Here is a 25,026-nt window from a genome sequence, read left to right as displayed (position 1 = left end):
ATACAGTTATTCAAAACACGCTACAGCTTTCATTATGGTTCTACACATTCATTGGTTCTGTGGATCCCTTTCAAAGGAACTTTGAACTGCGTCCTCTAGGGGCCGCTTTGGGGAACACCTCGTCGTGACCCGTGTCTGAAGCATACATTGAAAAAACACCAACTTGTTGGCCAGCGACAGCCTCCGGCGTCACTACCAGCGCGACTATAAATAAGCACCGGGAGAGCACGTCACTTCTTCTTCATCTTCACTGACCGTTTTGTTTGAAGCGTGCATCTGAAAGAACCGGTAAGGGCGATCTTTCTCTGTTTATCATGGCGACAACTAGCAAGCGTTTAGACGATGTGTGCATCCGTGTCTGCGTTATTTGACACCCGATGACACACATGATCTTTGATCTCAAATGATCTTTGAGATCACGATGACACATGATCTCAAAACCACATGGTGGTATGTGTGCACTTGAACACTTTGCGCACTTTCTAAAAATCCACAAGTGGTAAGTTTGCACGCAAGACTTTGCAAACTTTCTGAAATCTTGTACGATAAGGGTTACGTGCTCTGCTTCGTTCCCTTTCTTGAGATGATTAGACCTTGGTTCCTTGGGCTCCATTCAGCCAGTGTGTATTTGTTTATACACCTCAAGCATCGCTTCCCTCAACATGAGGGGCTATTCTCGTGGTAATTTAGCAGCGCTCTCCTTTTTCTAAAAAAAAAAAAAAAAAAAAAAAGGTCACCTATGAGCGTGCTACTCTGAGCTCGGAGTTCTCCTCTCATATGAGACGGAGTTCTCTGTTTTTTCCCCAGAGTATTTTTTCCATAGATCGAGTTGATGACTCTTAATCATACTGTTTTGAGATGCAACATTCCATCAATGAGCTGCTCTATCAGAGTGCCATGAGAGCCTCTCCTTAGAACAGTATTTGAAAATCCATGCTATGGTAAGTGTGCACATGAAGTCTTTGCACACTTTCTGAAATCCACACTGTGGTAAGTTCGCACGCTAGTATTCTGCATTCTTTCTAAAATCCTATATGGTGAGGGTTTCACGTGGTTGCTTCGTGCCCTTTCTTGAGTTGGTAAAAGCCCCGTTCATCTTTTTGCGCCACTCCACCTATATATCCTCAGATACCTATCTAAACAGGGTGTTGCTACTAGAGAACTGTCGAGACAGCTCTTTCAGCAAGCTTATGCGTAAGCTAGCGGTAGCCCCTGTGTGACAGGCAAGACTTGGTAGAAATGCTAGGTTCTTAGCCGTATCCCTTTAAAGGAATGTTTCCTGATTCCAAGCCTTCAGCTCTACCCTGGGCCGAGGCCCTATCAATTAAGTTGGGTAGGCCTTTTGGCCGTAAGGGGTACTGTCACAGACAGCCGTCTAAACGTCCCAGGGGCAACTCCCATGGTGAGTTGATGAGTTGGTACTTAGTGCTCGCTATGATTCTGGCCTGCACTCCCCTCAGCATGGCGGCGTGGGTATACTGTTCCCCAAAGCGGCCCCTAGAGGACGCAGTTCGAAGTTCCCTCGAAAGGGAACTGTCTCAGGTTCCGTATGTACTTTAAATACGCACCTGTAGGACCCGTCACTTATCTTCTTCGTGAAGCTTGCATCCGAAGCATGGCAGGGAGCTAGAGGACGCAGTGTCTCGTTCCCTCTCAGGGAACCATGGTTACATTCGTAACCTGAGACGTTACCTGTCAAGGGAACTTCGAACTGCGTCCTCTGAGGGGACACTATGGGGAACAGTATACCCACGCCGCCATGCTGAGGGGAGTGCAGACCAGAATCATGGCAAACACTAAGTACCAACTCTACCGCTTCACCGGGAGTCGCCCCTGGGACGGTTCAACAGCTGTCTATGACATTATCCCTTACGGCCAAAGGCCTAAGCTACATACCCAACTTACCTGTAGGGCCCTGGCCCGGGGTAGAGCTGAAGGCTTGGAATCACAAAAGATTCCTTTAAAGGGATACGGCTAAGAGCCTGGCACTTTCCTCTACCAAGTCTTTGCCTGTCACACAGGGGCTACTGCTAGCTTTCGCAAAAACTTGCCGAAAGAGCTCTCCCAACAGTACTCTAGTAGCGGCGCCCTGTTCTAGCTAAGTATCAGCGGATACCTAGGTGGAGTGGTGCCCAAGATGAACGGGGCTTTAACCGACTCAAGAAAGGGCACGAAGCAGCCGCGCGAAGCCCTTACCATATAGGATTTTAGAAAGAACACAGAGTACTAGCGTGCGAACTTACCTCAATGTGGATTTCAGAAAGTGTGCAAAGACTTCACGTGCACACTTACCATAACATGGATTTACAAATACTGTTCTAAGGAGGGGCTCTCGTGGAACTCTGATAGAGCAGCTCGTAGACGGAATGGCCCGGGAGCAGAGCAATTGGAGAAAGGAACGTACAGATGAAGCCTCGGCCACGCCTGTACCATGGCGTCCAGCCCCAGTGGAGCTGGATGAGTCAGAGGAAGCCAGAGGGGATAGTGCGATGCTCTCTCGAGCCGCAAAACCGATCCACCCAAGTCTGGCCAACCTCTCCAACTCTGCTTCAACACCTTGGTGCGAAGGCGCCATTCCCCGAGCCTCAGCCCCTGCCTCAGCAGGATGTCTGCTCTCACAGTGCGTCTCAAAACAGTATGTAGTACTGGAGCACTCTGAAAGAACCGAGAATCAGCCTCCCAAGAGAGGAGGACTCAGAGCTCCGAGCAGCATGCTCATAGGTGACCCTTTCAGAATAGGGGAGCACTGCTAAACTACCGCGAGAATTGCCCACACAGCCCCCCATGTTGAGGGGGCTTGAGGTGTACAATAAGTACACACCAGTTGGATGAAGCCCAAGGAACACCGGGGCTAATCATCTCAAGAAAGGGAACGAAGCGGAGCACGTAACCCTTACCGTACAGGATTTTAGAAAGTGCGCAGAATCTTGCGTGCTCACTTACCACTTTACGTGGATTTCAGAAAGTGCGCAAAGCGTTAACGTGCACACAGGTTTGGATACAGATTAAAAAAAACACAACTGACAACCTGCAGGATATTCATAACAATAAGGAGGGAATGTAAAATATGGATAAGAATTCTTATCAGTGGATATTAATACTAGAGAGATGATAACACTACTTGTTATCCGTATGTGTGTTGGGATCAGAATGTGTCCGTGTGTAATAACATTGGCTTTATTAGACACCCTCTATCTGAACGCACTTATCAGATGTCCATCATCTAATCGTAAGCAGGTCTTGGGGCTCAGCTCCAGGGTGGGCAGTCTGGATTATAAAAAGAACAAAAATGAAATCTAAACTAAATCACAGAGACCTTAAATTAGACAGTCATGGGCTGTGGGATAAATATTTAGATGTCAGCATGGGAAATGGATGTGCTCTTTTCATCTCTTGGATGTATAATTTCCAGGGAGATCAAACAGCTGCTATGGCAACCTCAGATCTGACATCATCTTTCAAAGTTTGGGAGGTTAATTAAACCATTGTTCAATCAAATATATAAAAAAAAAAAGTTGGTATAGAAACAATTTTCACTCAGAAGTTGCTAGAAATTTCTAGAAACTTTTTTTTTTTTTTATTATTTTCTTTAAAAAATAGTCAAACAATCCTTATTTTTCTATCCTTGCTATGTGTGCTTGCTTGTAAGATTTTTTATTTTTGAAGAAGTCTGCTTAACAAGGCTGCATTTATTTGATCAAATATACAGTAAAAACTAGGGAGGCACCGAATATTCGGCCACCGAAGATTTTCGGCCGAAAATGGCCCAAAAGAGCATTTTCGGTTTTTGGCCGAAAGACTTTTATCACCGAAACAACACGGCCGAAATGTTGTGATGATGACGCAAACAGAAACCGCGACCTGAACGTGCACCTGCATAGCGCAGACCACGAGCTCCCCGCGACATTCACTTCACACCAGTGAGAACATTCTCTCTCTTCTTATTCCTTTATTCGCAGCACTAAAGCGTCTCCTAACAAAGAGATTGAGACGGACCACGAAGTGAAAACAAAGAAAGGTACAGTCTTATAGAGTCTGTTAGCACACGTCTCACTGAGATCTTTTCGGATCCTCTGCACTTCATCGCGAATGTGCTTGATCCGCGTTATAAAGATCATTACTTGGATGCGGAAATAAGGCAGCGCGCACGAGAAATGATCCAGGCCGCGCTGGATGCGGAGAGCCCGCGTGGAGACGGAGAAGCGCCAAGCGCAGGAGACAGATCAGAGCGCGGAAAAAAGACTCGTCTCTTGGCATTCACCCTCGTTGTCTGATATTTTCAGTGAAATTCTGCAAGAAAGTGCCTCAAATAATAATACATTGGCTATTGTTCTAGTTCTTAGGCTACTATATATGTGACATTTTATTTACAGTAGCCTATATATATATATATACACACACACACACACACACATATATATACATATACATACATAATATCAGATTGTAGCCATATTTCTGCTAGATTTTCTGCTAGATTTCTGCTTTAATTTGATAAAACAAATTATTTATGCCCTGCCCCTATTTAAATACACTCTCTCAAATATTTCTCAAATGTCAGGCAGATGACAAGCTCAACTGCTCAACAGCTAGATGGTTATCTGTCTGAAGTCCCCATCCCCAGAAGTGATAACAGTCTTGCCTACTGGAGAAGTAATGCACTTTCTAGTCCTACAGAGAACAATTTCAAATGCACTTGACCTAAATGCACTTTGTTTTTATGAGAGAACAGTTCATTTTAAAACCTTTCTGCAGGCCAGTAGGCCTGTACATTATTATTTAATATTCACATGAGTGGGATACATTTTTAGTTTGAATTTTATTTTATACTGTGCATTGTTGCAATGTGCTTAATAAATATTGCATAATTTGTAATTATGTATTTTTATGTTTTTTTATAATTAATGTAATTGTAATTATCTTTGAAACTTTAATATTAATTTATGCAATTGCAATGTCTTAATTTTAGTAAAGTTAGTACATGGTCATAGCAATAAATGCAATGGAATAATTGGCATAATTTCTTTCGGTGTTTCGGTTTCGGTTTTCGGCCTTGGTTTTCTCTTTTTCGGTTTTCGGTTTCGGCCAAGAATTTTCATTTCGGTGCATCACTAGTAAAAACAGTAAATATTATTACAATTAAATTTAAACTGTTGTGAGTTCTAATATAAAATGTAATTTACTCAGTCAGTATACAGTGTTCTTCTTTCTTCAGAAACATTTATCATTATTATAAATGTTGAAAATATTTCTGCTTAAAATTCTAAATATTTTATATATTTAAATATTTTTTATATTTTAACTAATATTTTAAAAAAAAATTCATGATTCTTTGTTGAGCAGAAGTTCAAATGAATAGTATGTATTTAAAATAATACCCTTTCAACCTTATAAATGTTTTGACTGTCCATTTTAAGCAACTAAATGTGTCCTCCTAACTTAAAAAAAAAAATCTTAAAGACCCACATCTTTTGAACAGCAGTGTCAGTCCACTGGAAAAAAAAAACAAAAAACAAGGACAACTGATTAAAACAACTTTAGATGATCCTAAAAGCTAAGGATAGCACCATTTTAAACAAGTCTATGTGTGACATAGTGCTAACAATCAAAACTAAAATGCTTGATCTGACCTAGAAGAAGAGTAGGGCCATTGGGAGCTGGGATGAATGTGAGAGGTCTGTGCCTAAATCCCACAGGGCTGCCCTGTACAGCTGTGGGACAGACTGGACCTCATGCTGAGGCTCGGGTGTTTTATACAGTGCCAAGCAAGGGAAGCTCAAAGCTAGCATGCAGGACATGGAGTGTTCTGAGATGCGCTCCAATAAAGAGCTGGATAAACTTCAAAATATGGTCACATCCCAATCTAAAACCCACAGCAGAACCGCCGGCATTCAATTATTGCGATTACTAGAATCTTCTCTAGGGATGGGAATTTGGATAGCATATGGTGAGCAACACAGTCCTATGTAATTAAGAAACAGTTAAACAACATTTTCGAATTTTGATAATATAAAACACTACAAGATAATGGAAAACAGTACAAAATAGTCACTCAAGCTAGCAATGTATAAGTTTACATTTTTGCAAAAACAGTTCTTATTATTAACAATATAAAAAAATATATTCTGCTTAATATTGTTTTTTATGTGATATTAATATTTTTGTTTCAAGTTGTGATATTTTATTTTTCAGAATTCTTAAATAAAAGGTCAAAAGAGAAGCCTTTATTTCAAATAGATTTTTTGTAACAAAATGTGTCACTTTTGATCAATTTAATGCTTTCTTGTTGAATAAAAATATTCATTTATTTTAAAAAAATAGCATGGTTCTTCATCTGTTCTGAAATGTTTATAACAAGAAGCTGCATCACTTGACCAGAGAACTGGGATGATGGGCTCATGAAAGATGATGAGTCATTGTGAATCCATATCGTTTGCGTCATTGACTAAAATCATTAGTCTAACCTGATCATGTGTACCATATTAAGAATGTATTCACAGTCTTAAAGTTTAAAGTGACACAAAAGTAAAAAAAAAAGTCAGCTAAGTTTTAAAAATAATGCATACAAAGAATAGCATTTTCACACATCGTATTGTCTCTCATCTCACTGCCCTTTCACGATGTGCCACAGCTACAGTTCACTTCTCATCAGACACCATACAATTGTTCCATAGTCATTCAAAAGGTCAGCAGCAAGCACGTTCAAATTTGACTGGATTGGGTAACACAGGCTTCAGAAACAGATTAATGCAAGGATCCTAAATCTTTTGTTTTGCTTCTGGAGACATGCTACTTTTTGATGATAAACCGTAGGAATGAGCTTGGAAGATGAATGCATCTTATTAAATACTTGACATGTTTATGAATCTGCTGAGAGGACAGGTCAGGACACACAGAGCGAGGCATAATATTGTCACAGTGCTTTGCTATTATGCAAATGAAATATAAATCTAACAGACCAATTTTACAGACCACATTTGCTAGCCTGTTGAAAAAACAATTAAGAAAAAATATGACTGTTATCATGATGAGTTCTAAAAGAAATAATGTAATTATGTGGACTTCCAATTGTAGGCACAATTAGGAGACTCATTTACTATAAATATATATCAGTATATTTAATAGATATCAAATAAAGGGTAGAGAAATACAGGTTTGTTTGTATAATTTATCATTGTACATTTTTGGCTTTATTATGAGTAATATACTAGTATATCTTTTTAAATAAACTTCATATACACTGTGTATATATGGTCTTTTGGTAACATGTTACATTATTGATAGGGAATACTATTCACTATTAACTAGTTGCTTATTAGCATGCATATTACTATCAAATTGTCTGTTTATCAGTACTTATCAGTACTTTATCAGTAATATATGTAAAAACACATATTAATGATTACATAGTTATTCTGCATTCTTGATACCTTAACCCATTTTAAATAATGTTGGCTTAAAAAACCTTGGTGGGTAACGTCATTTGATTACGTGCACCTGCAGGTTATAAAGAGAAATGAAACGGACATACCTTCATGTTAAACCATTGTCTGAAGAGATGCCCAGATACGCCTAAACTTGTCCTTTGCCCAAAGCAGAACCTGCTTTTATGCAAGGGACTACCCCAGTGTTGTCCACCCACACTAGGAAATGGTTGCCTCTTAACTGCTGAAGTAAGTATTCAGGGCGAGAAATAGAGCCATTGCCATTTCAAGGCAATTGATGTGCCAGTCGAGAAGATGGCCTCTCCAGATCCCTTGGGCTGGATGGCCATCTAAGACCGCACCCTAACCCATGAGGAAAGCATCTCTCGTTAGCATCTTGCGACAACAACACATGCCTAGAGTGGGATCCAAAGTCAGAAACAGGGGTCTGAACCACATAGGTAGGGTACAAAGACCCTGGCGCAAAATCCTTATTTGCCTCTGGGGATTGGCCCTTATATGAAATCCCCTGGCTACAGCCTGACCCACTGCTTGAAATGCTTGCTTCCCCACCAGCAAGGATGTTAGTTGAATATATCAACATCATGGGTACAAATATGTGTGAGGTGCACGGCTTACTCCATGAACAAGACAACTCATCTCCCTGGCCACCGGAGAGAAATCTGCCATCTAACTTGGAGTGCCTGGGGTTCTCTTGCTCCTGTGGCCAGACTAACTTAGCCTGGTCACCACATGAGTCACCACCTCAAATAACTCATCAAATGCGAATCACATGAGGAGTGTTCAGACGCGGCGCTCTCAGTCTCCATATCACCGGAGGCAAGAGAAACCTTGTCCTCGCCTCGCTCTGAAGAAGCGCCAGGGCATGCTCCAGCAGAGGGGACAGGGACTTTGTAATGTGGCGAGAGCACGAGAGAGAGGAGAGGACCAATCACTTGTCTCTCAGCCAGCTCGACACTCCGGCCCCACAATCTCATTTTAGGACACAGAGACTCACCCCTCCTCAAAGAAAGCGAGCCTCGAGCGAAGCACTACAACCGAAAGTGAGGGCACAAACTGCGTGCTATTCCCCAAGGCACACCAAACAATAATCATTCGATTCATCCTCAGTGATAACTTGAACACAGGGTGTTTTTTAAACAAAGAAACAATGGTGACAAGCTGGAATTAACACACACACACAATGAGGTCTCTAAAGAAAAGTAAAAACCTTAAGGTATGTCCGTTTCACATCTATTTATAACCTGAAGGTGCATGTAATCAAATGACATCACCCACTGAGGTTATTTAAGACAATTCTTGGCAAGTTTGGCAAACGTGTTTCACAACTGGTCAAACAAAGAATGTTCTCATAAGCGTTATTGAAATGCAACATCAAGAGTAGCTTTTGATAGGGACCTGCTTTCAACATTGATAAATGTTTCTTGAGCAGCAAATCAGCATATTAAAATGATTACCATAGTATCATGTGAAACTGAAGACTTGAGTAATGATGCAATATTAATGTTTTTACTGTATTTTTAATAAAACAAAGGCAGCATGGTGAGCATTTTTCTACTTACATTAGTGTAAAAAAAGCTTTACATATAACATAAAACAGGCTGATGTTTTACTCTAAGCAACCACTAGTCATAAATATCCTTGTAACTCCAAAACAGATAAGAATGTCACATATTTTTGCATCCTGTCATATTATCTAAAATACATTACTGCAAGACATGCATGACATGCAAATATTTAAACAAAACAGCGTTCAGTCTTCACACTGAAGGAGCCTCACACTGAGCAGTGTTTTAATCTGTCAGCAGAAACAGGCACTAGCAAAGACGGAATCAGGACAGGGTGGCACAGGATACGTCTCCTTTCTCTAACTGTCACACACACTATTTAGTTAGTATAAGAAGACATTCAGCAAACACACCAATCACAGAAATGTCTCCCTGGAGCAAACCTGAGGTTAAATGCTTTGCTCAAGGGCACAACAGTAATAGGTTTCCTCGTAAGCATACACATCGGACACAAACCTGTGACCAACGTATGCAATGTGTAGAAAAGAAAATGATCTGACAATTGTTTAATACCATAAGCTTATTTGAAAGTAAAAAATTTATATAAACGTATCATTGTGACTGATATCAAATTAGAACCTGTTGATAACCCTAGAAAAATTAACTACTGCGTTGTGCTCAAACACAAGACTATTTATTCTCTGAATGCAACACTGTCTCAAAGCAGAGGAATCTACTTTTATATATGAAATTATATGAAAATTTATAATGATGCATGCGTCATGGATTTGAAAACCATAAATATTAAAACAGACACAATCTTCTTGACTCATTAATCTTTTCTCACTTGATACGCTCATGCCATTTTGAGCATTTGTGTTATAATCTTTATGAAAGCTGCAAAAAATAAATTTCAAACATTTATTTTTAAAATTAAAAACAAACCCAATCCATAAGATTTTGCAGCGAGTCTTCATTATTCACTATAATGGTGCTGCTACAAGACTGGTGGCTTCTCTAAGCCTTTATATCAATCCAACATATCAAACATTCATTAGTACAGTATAGATTCAGACTATTTATGGCTTTCCATGACTTCCATTTAAATAGTTTTCGGTAATTTATATAAATCTGGAATAATACAAATTTCATATGAAAAACGTACACTAAAATTAGAAACTGGCAACTCACTGAATGTAATAAAATTACTAAAAAAGAAAATAAATGAATAGTATTAATAATAGCTAAATAAAAATGTATATTTAAAAGAACTAATAAAAATGACAAAGATACATAAAACAATTATTAAAACAATCATACTTTAAGGTCTTACTATTAACTAACAAATAACTATGGCTTTTCCCTTAATAAACTCCTAATTTGCTGCTTATTAATAGTTATTAAGGTAGCTGTTAAATTTATGTATAAGGATTAGTGGATCTGAAATATGGTTATGCAGAATCAGGAATTAATATGTGCCTTATAAGCACTAAATAAACAGCCAGTTTGCTAGTAATATGCACAGTTACTAGTGAGAATTGGTCCTTAAAAATTAAAGCGTTATAATGAATATATATTTATATTCATAAAATATAATTATATATATATTTAATATATAAAAAGCTAATTCAAACATATTAAAATACTATAATAAGATAATAACACTGATAGCAGGCATGATTTTGTGTAACATCTGGTGTAAAATATTAAATACATAAATGACACTGGTTAAATCAGTTCAAAAAGCTGTCAAGAGTCAACTCTTTGAGTGGGGAGCTGTTGTTGTTATGTGGTGTGAAAGATACTGCTATTAGTGCCCAGAACGATTACAGTAAATGGGTTGTATTATGCGAGAGTGTGGGATCAGGAACGATGACCTTTCCCCCGACTTCTTTTTCCTGGGGCATTTTGCGGATCCTTAAGGGATTGGATGATGTTCCTTAGTCCATGTAGCTAAGCTGTCTCTTCACACTATAATCCCATTAGCAGCCCAAGCTGTCTTAACAAGGAAGAAGACAGGCTGATTCTGGACTTAACGAACAACAGTTCTTAATCTGTGACTTTTCGATTCCCAGTACAATTGCATTAACCATTGCTAGTAATTTAGAGAGTGGGTGGAAACCCCTTTTTACATGCTACAAGGAGGATTTCAGCAGATCTAATTTTTGTTATCTAGGTTACCAGCCAACATTTTAAAATAAGACATATATTACCTGGAACTACTACAATAAAGATGTAATATTAAAACAGATAAGAGGAAAACACAGAAGATGTTAAGCTACACAAGTCTGATGCAAGCTGTCTATAAAAAAACCTGTCAAGTGGCATCTGTACTGAAATTAATGGAACTTCATCACACCAGCTATGATGGATAGATGTTCTGTTTTGCCTGAAGGAAATCATTTGCCCTATATTTTTGGACAGAAAATCTATTCTATACACCTGATGGTAATTTTTTATTTTAATTGAAAGAGAATAACACTTCCTCTCCAATGACCAAATTCTTCTCATAAGAGGGTCCGATGAGGAAACATTCCCTTAAGAAATTGATCACACCATCAGTTCACTTTAAATTCTACAATGTTTTCTTGGTGCATGAAAGATCATGCACTAGCTTGAGCAAGATATTCACATGAGATGTATTCGCCTTAGCTAAACAATTATGCATTGGGTTGCTGTCACTAAAATAAGGGAAAGGGGGTCTTGCTATGACTGAATACCCTTGCGAGCATTTAATGAAGTCACATTTTCCCAAGCATTACCACTGTGCTTCTCTGGTTGACAGTAACAGTCTGCTGCTCAGAAATAATAGATGCTCACCAAAACATTACTTCATTTGCCTCAAAGAAAGTCTATGAGGGAAGCCTGAGGAGAAATGCATTTAAATCCTAGAATGACACTCACTTAGGGATGGAAATCACAAGGAATTTAGCTATTCTAGTACAGATTCATGAACAATTCTTTTTAAAGTTTTCTTTCAGGAGTTCTGAAGAATAAAAAGGTGAATTTTCACTGCAACAATGGCACAGTATTTTTATTTTCCATTGGTGGATCTAATATGGTACATGGACGTCTCATATTTTCTATTCTACTCTAACTATAATTGAAATAAGATAAACACCATAATCAATATTAAATGAAACTGTGCATGTGCTAAGATAAAAGAAAAGATAAAAAGCTTCAGGGAACTTTGTGTTTGCTATGGTAAATATTTTTGCCTTTTTTTCCCAAAGTAGTCTACACAACTGGGTTTATAACTTTAAAAACTTTAAAAACATAGATATATGTTTTGTATGCATACATAAAAAGGCCTGAATGTCAACCGAGGACAGCAGTGTTGGATGATCGGAGAATCCTCTCCATGGTAATGAAAAACCCTTTCACAACATCCAGCCAAAAGAACAACACTCTCCAGGAGGTAGACGTGTCACTGTCAAAATCTACTATCAAGAGAAGGCTTCACAAGAGCAAATACAGCAGGTTCACCACAAGGTGCAAACAAGGCCAGATCAGACTTTGCCAAAAACATCTAAAAAGCCAAACTATTTCTGCAAAAGCATTCTTTGGACGGCTGAAATTAAGACCAACCTGTACCAGAATGACAGAAAGAAAAAGTATAGTAAGTAAGTATAGCAAGTCAAGGCTGGGGTGTGCGATATACAGCATCGTTCAGATGCATGAACACATTTAATATCTTTTATAGATTTAATAATCATTTTATACAAGTTCAGTAAAACAATAAGTGACTTACATTTTAGACATAATATTGCTGGTTTTTGCTCAACTTTGCTAACGAAAATAGTTCCAAACAAAGATCACAGCACTGTTTGCATCTCTGAGCAATGGATGGTGTTTACTTATTGAATCAACGAATCAGCTTTTTGAACAAATCGGTTGACTAAATGATTCAGTGATTCACTCATTAACACGGTCAAATGCTTTGTTTCTGAATGAATCAGCCGTTTGAAAGAATCAGTTGAATCTCGTTAATCTCATTCACTTGCTGTCACCTAATGTTTTAATTTCACATTGACTATTTTTTTTCATGTTTTAAATTATTTCAAATATCAGTATTCAATGTTTTATGTTAAAAACAAAACAGTAAGCCTAGCAGATTCCAGAAATGTTCTCTTTTGTTGAAATGAAAGACACTAAGTACCAGATGAAGTGTTTCTTATTCTTACCCAATCTTAATCTGTTCTGAATATGAGCATGTAAGCATGTGTGATATTGCTTAATTTCAGATATAATCACTGTCTTTGGAACTTTAACTGCTATTTTGAGGATTCGGGATGAATTCATCGCTGTGCTTCATGCTGCAGGTGCTGAATGCTGTCCCACACAGATGACTGTGAGCTCAGCTCCATCATGCCTGTGATTATTCTCTCTAATTACATTTGCAGGTGATGGGTGCACAGCATGGACAACCTCTTCCACCTTTGATATTATCTCACATGGCCATTTCTCATCCTCAGGGACATCAGAGTAATTGCTACAACTATCAGAGGGACTACGTAATAAAAAGCCCTCCTAGATAAGAGTTAAACACACGCGGCCTCTTCACAAGATGTCTGTCACGTAGAGTCAGTATAAGATGAAGGTCAGACGGATGTGGATCAGCTGCACAGATGTAGCGGCAGGGCAGGGGGAGGCTTAATAAGAGCTCGGGAGATATGAGGGAGAGATGTTATGCTCCGCTGCGATAAGAGAAGGGAACGGACGACTCCGTTGCAGATCAGAGAGAGTGAGAGCGAGGGGGAAGGCAGATGAAAGCTTAAAACAATCAGTGGTGTTAATCTGCAAGGTGCAACAGCTGCTCCTGGTGTATTCCTAGGTGACTGGCCCGAATTGGATCCTTTAGGCCCTTATTAGCCTCGCTCGACCAGGTCTGGCCTGCCTAAATCCAGGTCACATCTCCTAAAAAACACGATTTCTGTCACCACCCTCGGACTATCCAGGGTAACGAGGATTATGTGCCAGTCTTGCCCCTAAACTGTCTTTTAGAATCATTATCAGCAGGTTAAATGATTAACACTGACTACTATAATAGAAAATCTATATATTGCAGTATAATGGGCGGTTTGAAAAATATCATGATTTGAATGGTAAAAGACTGTAAACATTTATTAAGGTTAAAATCTGGTTAATTGGTTTATAGCAGGTTCTGCTTATTCTTTAAAATTTGTGTATATGGCACTGCACTTTCTGCTGAAAAAACGCCTTGTGAACTTTGATTCATCATGTGGCTCTTTCTTTACCACTTGTGTTTTTTTCACAGTATTATATATTATATTATATTTAGAGCTGGGTAGCAACTGATTACATGTAATCTGGATTACATAATCAGATTCCAAAAATTGAGTACTTGTAAAGAAAATTACATTTTGAAATATTAATAATCAGATTACAGTACATTTTTTATGGATTACATAATTATTATTCACACAATGGAACTAAATTATGTATGATTTAAAGATTCTTTCAAATTCTTAATTTTTTTCTCTTTAAATTATCCCTTTTAACTTCCTTTCTAAATTAGTTTTTTTTACAACTCACAAACCCACTGCAGTTCTTACATTAAGCCCAGTTTGGAAAGCCCTTGTGTAATGTAATGTTTAATGCATATTATGATGTTCATATAAAAAAGGTATATATTTTCTTTTCTTTTTGCTTTTTATATCAATATGGGAAGTTTAAAACGATAACTTCTAAAAGTTATCTTAAAATGTAGTCATAATACATTACCCAAAACGAGTAACCTACTGTAAATTATTTTACTAACTACATTTTGATCATGTAATCTCTAATAAGTATTGGAATACAATTTGTAAGTAATCTACCCAGCTCTGATTATATTATATTATATTATATTATATTATATTATATTATATTATATTATATTATATTATATTATATTATATTATATTATATTATATTATATTGTATTATATTATATTATATTATATTATATTATATTATATATTAAAGGTTAATGATATATTATTATTGTTTGATATGCTAGATTTTAGCAATATATCAACATTATTTTTTATTTATAAACATTATTATTATTTTTATTTATTACTACAGTGAATTCCTGGAAAATACAACAGCCATTTTTTTATCATAACTTTCACGGATATTTTCCCCCCACAGATTTACATTAAAAATAGCTCTGGGTACCATGTCTCATGCATGTAATATCACATGTGTTATTGTGATGCATAGATCAATATAGTCCTTGACAGCTGATCTATGCCAGGGATCCATCCATCCTAATGAAAGGAAAGCTTCTCTGTGTCTAATCCTGGTGAAATAGCTATTTCTTCCCAATAATCCCCATAAAACATACTCTGAACATACAATGACACTAAATAGAAGTACCTATGGCATATATTGTCAAATGCTGGAGTGTGTGGTCAGCTAGTTTGCAGTTTCCCAGGTGTCTCTGAAGCCCACACAGGCGCAGAGCGGTGTGCCCAGAGGAGCCATGGCCTCATTTAGATGGCTGAGATCCTCATTACTGTATCCACTCTCCCAACTTACACCTGCTGTAAAACAGCGTCTCCCTCGCCTACACTCCGGAAAGCCACACACCGGCGCCTTTAAGCACGCAGCGGGCTCTCAAGGGAAGTGCAACTATGATGCCATTTTGATCTGGTGTTGAAATTGCATGCAAGTTTATAAACAGATTGCAATTATAATTATTGAAGAATCACGTTGAGAAAACTGTATGGCAGGGGCGTCTGTCCATTCGCTGCATTACTTCCTGCAGGTGACGGGCAGGTGTGATATGCCAGCACTTACATGCGATGCTGTGTCGCTTCTAAAGCATTAATGAGAGCTGAATCTGTCTCTTGTCTCAGATCTGTCTGGATATTTCTTGACAAATGAATGTGGGCTTAATGGATGTCAGCCGTATAGTTTCTTGGTAAATCCTGGAAATAGCCTAACGTACTGTAAATACAGAATTCAATTGTTTTGCGGTAGTGGGTCATCCGAATCAATATTCAGAGTCAGAACTAATTTTATAATATAAGCATTACTATTTAAAACATTTGTTTTAGCTCAGATGTTGCATATAGTGAAGCTGTTTTTGCAATGTCAGATATTAATTTGTTATGAATTATCTATTGTTATAGTTTATGTCCACTAGTATGTTTTACAAAAATAATACAGTTTCCAGCCTTCTAATTAAAAGTTTGATGTGTAATAATAAAATTTACTTGTCATTTCTTTGTAATTATTTGTGAAATTTACTAGCAATTTTTTCAGTGAAAAATACTACAAATAACACAATTGTTCATGTATTAATTACCACAAGGTTATTTAAATTTAAATATAATTTCAGTTTTCAATAAACCAAATGATACAGTGATACAGTATATAGTGTAATATTATACCATAATGTAATATTTATGTCTAACCCTATCTTATAATAATCTGTATCAGTACAAATCAAAAGACTGATTTCAACAATAGACCGGTGGCAGGGTTAATGAATTGAAATATGGATATTTTGCCAGTATTGAATGTTCTTTTGCTGTGCAGGGGGCAAACATAATTGCCTCTGGTAGCTGAGCATTACCGTTTCTAATGATCTCTGATATGAAGGCCCAGTGATCCGCACTCAATTATAGGCATTGATTATCTACCTCCGGCTTTTCAAAAAGGATGAAACAGTTTGTTTTAACATGCCGCAATATGCTACAGGTGGTTTTGTGCTGGGAGAAACCAATTATTTTACAAGATTTTGATTGTTAAAGATGACAATTTTGCAGAGTACTAAATGTTAGACTTATTTCAAACTATCTTTTCTAAAATACAGTTACAATTGACCTTTTACAGTCTAGGAAAAGATCTACAGTATTTTCACAAAGGTTGTAGGATCAGCCCAGAGTCTGACCACAACTAAATACTAAGAACTTAAGCCATCTCCTGTGGGGCTTTTCCTTTAAATCGGCATGGAGTGTATTTAAACTGGTATGGATTCAAATGAGCTTGATAAATGGCATTTAAATCCTAGGCATTTTCATTTTCAGATGATTTTAGTTCACAGCTGGCATTAATAACTGTTCACTGTTAATAATAAATAAGGGGTTGTGCCTAAATTTACATTCAGGATGTAACCTTCAGACCACCTTCAGGACTTAAAGGGAAAGTTCACCCAACAATGAAAATTTTATATTTATCTGCTTTCCCCCAGGTTTCTTCAGTTTCTTCATTAGAACACAATATGAGATTTTTAACTGAAATCATTGCAGTCTGTCAGACTTATAATGTAAGTGGATGGGAATCACAGCTAAAACATACAATAAAAAAAAAAAAACATACACAAACAAAACCAAATTAAACCCTGCGGCTAGTGACGATGCATTGATGTGTAAAGACACAAAAACAATTGGTCTGTGCAAGGAATTGAACAGTATTTATATAGTTTTTTACCTCTGAATCAAGCAATGTGCAAACTGTTAGAACTCTCCTGAGGCCGTCCTCTTGAGCATGTTCTCAAGCAGCAGGTGATTGAGGCGTCTTCATCTTCTTCTTGCTTTATGGTGGATCGCAGACACAGGAGAGTTCTAACAGTTCAGACATTGTGTGAATCAGAGGTAAAAAACTATATAAATACTGTTCAGTTTCTTGAACAGAACAATCATTTTGTGTCTTTACACATCAATGTATCGTCACGAGCGACAGGGTTTAATTTGGTTTTGTTTGTGTGTTTTTATTTTTTTATGGTGATATGATTTAGCCGTGAATCCCATCCACTTACATTATAAGAGTGATAGATTGCAACGATTTCAGTTAAAAATCTCAGTTTGTGTTCTACTGAAGAAACCTACATCTTGGATGCCCTGGGGGCAGGATTTTTGGGTTAACTATCCCTTTAAAGGGATAATTTACCTAATAATGAAAATTCTCTCATCATTTATTTACCTTCATGTCATTCCAAACCCTTAAGACTTTGGTTCATCTTCGAGACACAAATGTATATTTATATACAGTATTTTAACGAAATCTGAGTGATTTCTGTCCTTCAATTTAAAGTTCAGGGCGCTCATTTATCAACAGTGCATAGGATTTGTGTGTAAAGAGTGCGTGAGCACAGTTTCATGCAAAGTGTGTGATCTACCAGCTTGTACTTATATGTAGGAATGAGTGTAAATATATAACCAAAATACAGAACCTTTTCTACGCACTGTTGATAAATGAGATCCCAGGAAACTAAAACTTAAAGATCCATAAATTACATAAATTTGTTGTAAAAAGATTTTAAATTAATCAATGGGTTTATTTAAAGTCTTGTGATTTACGATTGCTTTATATGATGAACAGATTTAATTTAGGCTTTTGTTTACATCTAAAAAAATTGACACACATAAATAGAACACATCAAATATGGTAAACATGGAAGCTCAAACGTGGGTGCATGATGTGTGAAAACCAAAGTGGTTTGTTTTAGTATGTGATGGATCTTCCATGTTTACCAAACTGATGTGCTCTATCTTTGTGTTTATATGAAAATAAAAGGTTCAATAAAAGTGAAATCTGCAAATTTTACAAGGCCTTTATAACCTCTTTTGATCTTACCTGAGTACCTGACTTGAACTTTCAATGGAGAGACAAAAATCTCTCAGGATTCTTTAAAAATATCTAAATTTGTGTTTCAAAGATTTATCATAGTCTTATGGGTGAGTAAATGATTAATTCATTTTCATATAGGTCAAATAAATGTTTCTCAAAAAAATGAAATAATTTCAAAATCAAGCATAATAATCTTCAGGCTACCACAGAAAAGTAACTGTGCAATGTAGTAATTTTGCAAGGCAGCATATATGATGGCAATTTCCTTTCAGGATCACTCAAGACAGGTCAAACAAAACAGCCTAATATTTGCAGGCTACAGCAGTCATCTGTCAGTTTCTCCATTATAAGGCACACTCTCCATATAATGCGATAATGGTGCCTCCTGGAGGTGCAGAAAACACTATCACATCAGCAATTTGCCATCTTGGAAACACAGACCAAAACCCTGACAAAGCAACCAATACCAGTTTAATAAAGCTCACTACATTTCGAAACATCCAAGAGGTTATGAGGGCATGTGAATGCAATTTTATTCTAATCAACCTTGTCCATGAATTGTGAATTTTTTTAAGCTCAAGGACGAAAAAACTGCAACACAATGACAAGGTTTAATCTTGATTTTGTACCTTGTCCTTGCTTGTAAAAATGCCAGGGTAATTCAGCGGATTACAAGCTCCTCCGACTTGAGCCTTGTTTGAGATTAGTCAGGAGTCAGGACAATGGACATATCACGGCGCCTGAATTCACTGTCACTACTTTCAGCTATTGGCTGCAACTGATACCTACAATCTTCATTTTACCACATGATTTACTATAAGGAAAAGCAGGATTCAAGTCGCTAAGGGTTAATGTGATGATGACTTCCCATTAAGTTCAGAAGAACATGGCTGTACATACAACAGGATAAAATATAGGCCAGGGGTTCTCAAGTCTACGGTCCAAAACTGAAATTTCTTCAATGTCAAAGGTCTGGAACAATTAGTTATTATAAAACTTCAGATGGTTCAAAATGCAGCTGCCAGACTTTTGACTGGCACCTGAAAATTTGATCATATCTTTCCTGCATTATGCTCTCTGCACTGGTTGCCGGTCCGTTACAGAATCGAGTTTAAAATGTTACTGTTTGTTTTTAAAGCTCTGAGTGGAATGGCTCCTGAATATCTCTGTGATCTTTTAAACCCAAATATATCTGTTAGATCACTGAGGTCTTCTGAGCAAAGAGTGTTGATGGTCTTGAGATCTAGATTGAAGTTGAAGGGTGACCGTGCCTTTTCAATTGCTGGGCCTAAACTTTGGAATAGTCTTCCAGTCTCCCTCCAATTAGTCTTTTCAGAATCTGAATTTAAATCTAAGTTAAAAACTTTTTTCCAAGGCTTTATGACCCTCCTTAGAGTATAAGGATGTGTCACCTATCAGTGTTTGTTTTGGATTTTCTCCTCTTTAGTGCATTGCGGTTAAAACTGTTTAGATTTATTTCTGTCTTTATAGTTTTTACAGCACAGTGGTCAACTGCTGTTGTTTTTATTGTGCTTTATAAATACATTTTGGTTTGATTTTAATAAATATCCATAACAAATCAACAACAACAAAAATAGTAATAAATATAAAGTTTGATTTGCTTTCAAAATACATTAAGAACAACTGCAAAAGTGGCAAAAAAATTTTTAAGTGGGTTAAACAATATTAGTAGTAGCCTTATTCATAGTAATAAAACATGGCTTAAATGTTAAGCACCTTCTCAACAGTGTTTTTTTATGTTTGTTGACAGTGTTTCCCACAGACTTGTAAATGCAAAAATATTCTCTGCCTGCAGGAGGCGCTGCTGGAGCGGGAAATATAGCGGTTTCCACGGTAACGGCTGTAATCAAATACGCCCGTGCTCACAAGCTACTTTATCAGGCATTACAGGAAAGACTAAATAAAAATGAATTCGAGCTTTTCTGAAGACAGTATTTTCAAAGATACAATCATATAAAAACACCCGTGCTGCATTTTAATTTTGAAATGTGCATTTGTGGCGTTCAGTTTTGATCAATGTATGGAAAACATTGGACAATGCTATAAGTCAAATTACCATAATGTAAGTGATGAAAAAAATCATATTACACAGCAGTGAAGTCGCCCAATTATGTCCATCACTCAATGGACATCATGTCAACAAATGTCATGCAGGAAAACCTTAAATATCTCACCTTCACTTTCATTTCGGACCATCTCCAAAAAGACATAAAAAATAAACAAAGGATTTACAAGTTTAACATGGGTTTATCAAAATACTAAGTATAGCCAAATTAATGCCATAGAAATGCAAAATGGAGGCGGAGTCCGGACTTTGAGAAGGGCTAATTGGCTATCTGTTGGTAAGAAGGAAATTCTAAAATATTTCACGACTACAATTTTGTTGTTGTTGTTGTTTTGTATATGAGGACGCCTACATGTGTTTTCATTTGAATCTCTACATTAACTATAGTTTAATGTTTACACATTCAACTACAATATTAAACAGTTATCTTATTGTATAAGACAAATGTCTCCCCTAAGATAAACATAACATACTGATTTGAGATTTTCCTAATGATACAGTCCCTTAACTTGGTCACAGTTCGCTCAACACAGCATCAACAACAACTGAATTTTTAAAATGTGGTAAGTAAGGCCTATTTATATTGTGAGTTAGCTGCTATTTCTTTTCTTATTTATCTTACCTGGAAACAACCACAGCAAGGTGAGAAGCAGAACTGTGGGAGGTCTCCGGTCCATCAGCATCTCCATCATCGCTCCTCACGAAGCATCATACAGCATCCAGTGACAGTCTCTCCCGCGCTCTCCTTATCCTGCCCCGAGCCGTCTTCTGAAGTCCCTCCGTTGTTCAAATTAATACATCAATTTACTCAAAGTATATCAATTCACTCAACCCCGACAGAGGAACTGCTTGTAAATGAATCCCATGCCCTCCTCTTCTCCTATTCGCGCAGCGGACAGCATTTGAAGAAGGGCTCTTTGTAAAGCACTAGTGGTTCTTTCTTCTAAATAAGCTCTTTGAGGATAGTTACGCAAGCATTTTCATTCATAGCTGAAGTTTTTGGCTGCTCTGGGACTGTAGGAGTCGCGTCTGTCACCTGAGCGCGAAGCCCCTTGCAAGTGTAGATGTGTGCGGGAAGCCACGCCCCTTTTAGTCTACAGGTGTTACAAACGCTTCTCGATCATTTCCATGTCCCCTTGGAAAATAACTATTGATCTATTAACTACTTGAATTCAATTTTGTTTTGTAATATAAATATAATATTAATATTATAGCAGTTGAAACGATCAATAATATAGCAGTGCAAAAAAATATATATATATCTGCAAAAAGCCTGAAATCTGCTGTCGTTGCAAATGATTAACATGACACAACAGATACTGTTCAAAACTGAACTAGTGAAATATATGTTGAGACTCTGAAAGATAATAAATCAATAAATCAATAAAAAGGCTAAATAAATGTAGCTATACATTTTGATATTTTTTCTTTTTTTATTCATTTATTTGGGTGCTACCATCATTACTGAAAACATTGTATCCACCACCTTATGCATATTCCTATGTAAATGTTCTTGTTCGTTACAATCAAAAAACAGACAGGAAAACATCACAATATCATAATATTGGTGTAAACTCATCCTGACATAACAGGCCAACAACAAAACATGCAACCCAACCAACAGTGCAAGCATATTAATAACTCATGCACATGTGAATCCTAGGACAATGGGCAATGAGTCTAAACCAGGAAACCATCTATTTCTCATTGTAGATTCATTTTGAACTACAAAAACGATGCATGGTTCCTGATTTTATCTGCTTGGTGATAACAATTTGAGTAGGCCTACAAAAAAAAAAAAAAACCTTACACATACACATATAAAAAGCTGTATCACGGTCCATTAATCTATAATGTTCCTGAAAGCTTACATTTTTTTAATATTAAGTCAATCAACAGTACAAAAATCAGGTGAATCTTTGATTAGATTTTCTATGAATATTTGACTTATAAGAACCATTTTCAGTGTAGATTTCCATTAGATTGAGTTGGAGCAACCAATTACTGTCTCACGTATGCATTGTTACATGACTTGGTCTGTAATATTAGGCTAATCAGTAGGCTACTGGAAAAATGCATTTACAGACCCCGAGCAAAGCTCATTCTCACCCTCTCCAATTGGATGGTTGCCATAGAAACACATCAGAAGTTCATGCATTAGCTGCTCAATTATTGGGGACTGGTGAGCTTAGGTCTTTGATTGTCTTGTCTGAGCTTAACGCTTAACTTGAACTACAGGTACAACATATAGCACAAAGACTGTGATTAAGAGAAAATGGTCAACTAGAAGTCTTGGTGATAAGTCAAGCCTGCGCTGTACCCTTCAGTTATTCAGTGTTAAAATGCAGCCTGCTGTACAAATGAGTTGCATTATGTGAATAAAAATATTGCCATATAAATAGAGATTTACAAGTAGAAGTCAAAAAAATAAATTAAAGAATAAGAATTGGGGTGTCTGTGAGTGTCACCACTAAAATAAGAATATACTGAGGTGCAGCAAGTAGCAGCTGCTGTCAGCACTGCTGCTTCAGTGAGAGGAGCAAATATGAATAGATCTTATGGTTGTTGTTGGATGAAGCAGTGACAATATATAAAACGATTTTACAGGCTGTCAGTGTTGTGTATGCAACACAGAGGGAGACAGCACAGCCTGCACATAATGTGTGTGCCAATCAAAAAAACTGAGACAAATATTGCACCATAACTTACCTTTTTCTTCACATTCAATATTATAATATCCATAATCCATTTGGATTTCCATGACGTTAAAAACTATGTTGGCAAGGCCATGGTTTAAGAATAGTTTACCAAACATTAAAATTAGCTGAAAAGGCTATTAAGATGTGGATGATTTTGTTTCTTCATCGGAACAGATTTAGAAAAATGTAGCATTACATCACTTGTTCGCCAGAGGATGTTGTGCAGTGAATGGGTGCCGTCAGAATAAGAGTCCAAACAGCTGAAATAAACATCACAATAATCCACAAGTTATCCACACAACTCCAGTCCATCAATTAACATCTTGTGAAGTGTTTTTATCAGCTGTTTGGACTCACGGCACCCATTCACTGCAGAGGATCTTTTGGTGAGAATGTGATGTAATGCAAGTGAAAGTGACGTGGCATACAGCCAATTATGGTGACCCATACTCAAAATGTTTGCTCTGCATTCAACCCATCAAAAAAAAAAAAGTGTACACACACCGTGGGCAGCCATTTATGCTGCGGTACCCAGGGAGCAGTGCTTTACTCAAGGGCACATAAGTCGCAGTATAGCCAGCCCAAGACTCAAACCCATAACCCTAGGGTTAGGAGTCAAACTCTCTAACCACTAGGCCACAACTTCCCACACAAAGTAGCCCCCGGATGGGGGACATATCAGATATTAAACTGATAAGAACAGATACTATTGTAGCTTCACTTGAACCTACTTATCTAAACAGATGATATGAGTCTTCTCTGCCACCTAGTGGTCATAAAGGACCCTTCACATTTTTCAAATAGGCTTGATACACAACAAAATTACATTCATTTAAAATATTTCATTTTCCAAAAAGGAACGTCTTATAAGGTCACTTCTGTGCGGTTCACAGAGGGATATCACAAGTGTTTGACAACTGGGACAGGATGTGGTGTAAACCACTCTAAATATAATGAATAGTTTTAAATCCGTTTAAAATCTAAGCCAAACATACACAGATTTACTGACCTTTAACCAATTCCATAACATAGGACAATCTGCTGATATAAAACTATAGCTGCCAGTGGTATTACACAACCATTAATCCAGACATTTCACTCAGTAAGGTTCTGACCCAGTACAGCTCCTATACACACAGACATACAGTAAGGGGCAGGACTGAGCCTGGGAGATTGAGACAGCAGACCTCGAAACCAAACAATCAGCTCCTGACTGTGTGAAGTAAATTGCATTCCATGTTAGTTTGTGGTACATCATTAAACAATTACATAACAGCAATTATTGTTGTTGTTGTTATATGTTATGTTACGTTATGTAAAATAGATCAACAGTTTGGATCAACAAGAAATGTTGCCGTGTCAGTCTGCACTCTGCATGTGATCATATTTCCAGCCTGTTGCTTGCTCACTCCTGGAGTGGATAAATTGTCCCCAAGATGTTTTGCTTCAGAATTTTTAGGGCATGATATCTTCTACTCATACTATAATTATTTTAAATTATGGAGCAGAAGCCTCCAAAGTTGAATGAACAGTTACTTCTCATTTATATATCAATATATGTAATATTATATAGCTATACAACACAAGATTTTATGTTTTTGAAAGATGTCCCACCAAGCTCACCTAGACTGAAAACAGCAATATTTTGAAATATTATTCAAATTTACCAATAACTGCTTTCTGTTGTATTTGTAATTTATTCG

At 37.2% G+C, this 25,026-nt stretch overlaps 1 protein-coding gene and 1 pseudogene across 2 annotated transcripts in view; both read right to left on the bottom strand.

Annotated features, from left to right (window-relative positions):
• LOC132108077 (endothelial cell-selective adhesion molecule-like) overlaps positions 1 to 21,697 on the bottom strand; it is a 36,907-nt gene extending 15,210 nt beyond the window's left edge. For both annotated transcript variants that reach the window (XM_059514574.1, XM_059514572.1), the window contains exon 1: positions 21,247 to 21,697. In XM_059514574.1, coding sequence (XP_059370557.1) covers positions 21,247 to 21,316 — 70 coding nt within the window. In that variant the 5' untranslated portion in view covers positions 21,317 to 21,697. The remainder of the gene's footprint in view (positions 1 to 21,246) is intronic.
• Positions 21,698 to 23,981: 2,284 nt separating this feature from the next.
• Positions 23,982 to 24,032, bottom strand: LOC132108548 (U2 spliceosomal RNA; annotated as a pseudogene).
• Positions 24,033 to 25,026: the final 994 nt, after the last annotated feature.

The sequence above is a fragment of the Carassius carassius genome, chromosome 28 (assembly GCF_963082965.1).
Source record: "Carassius carassius chromosome 28, fCarCar2.1, whole genome shotgun sequence".
Lineage (NCBI taxonomy): Eukaryota > Metazoa > Chordata > Actinopteri > Cypriniformes > Cyprinidae > Carassius > Carassius carassius.
Note: the sequence above shows the minus strand (reverse complement) of the source record. Positions and strands in the feature narration are given on the sequence as shown.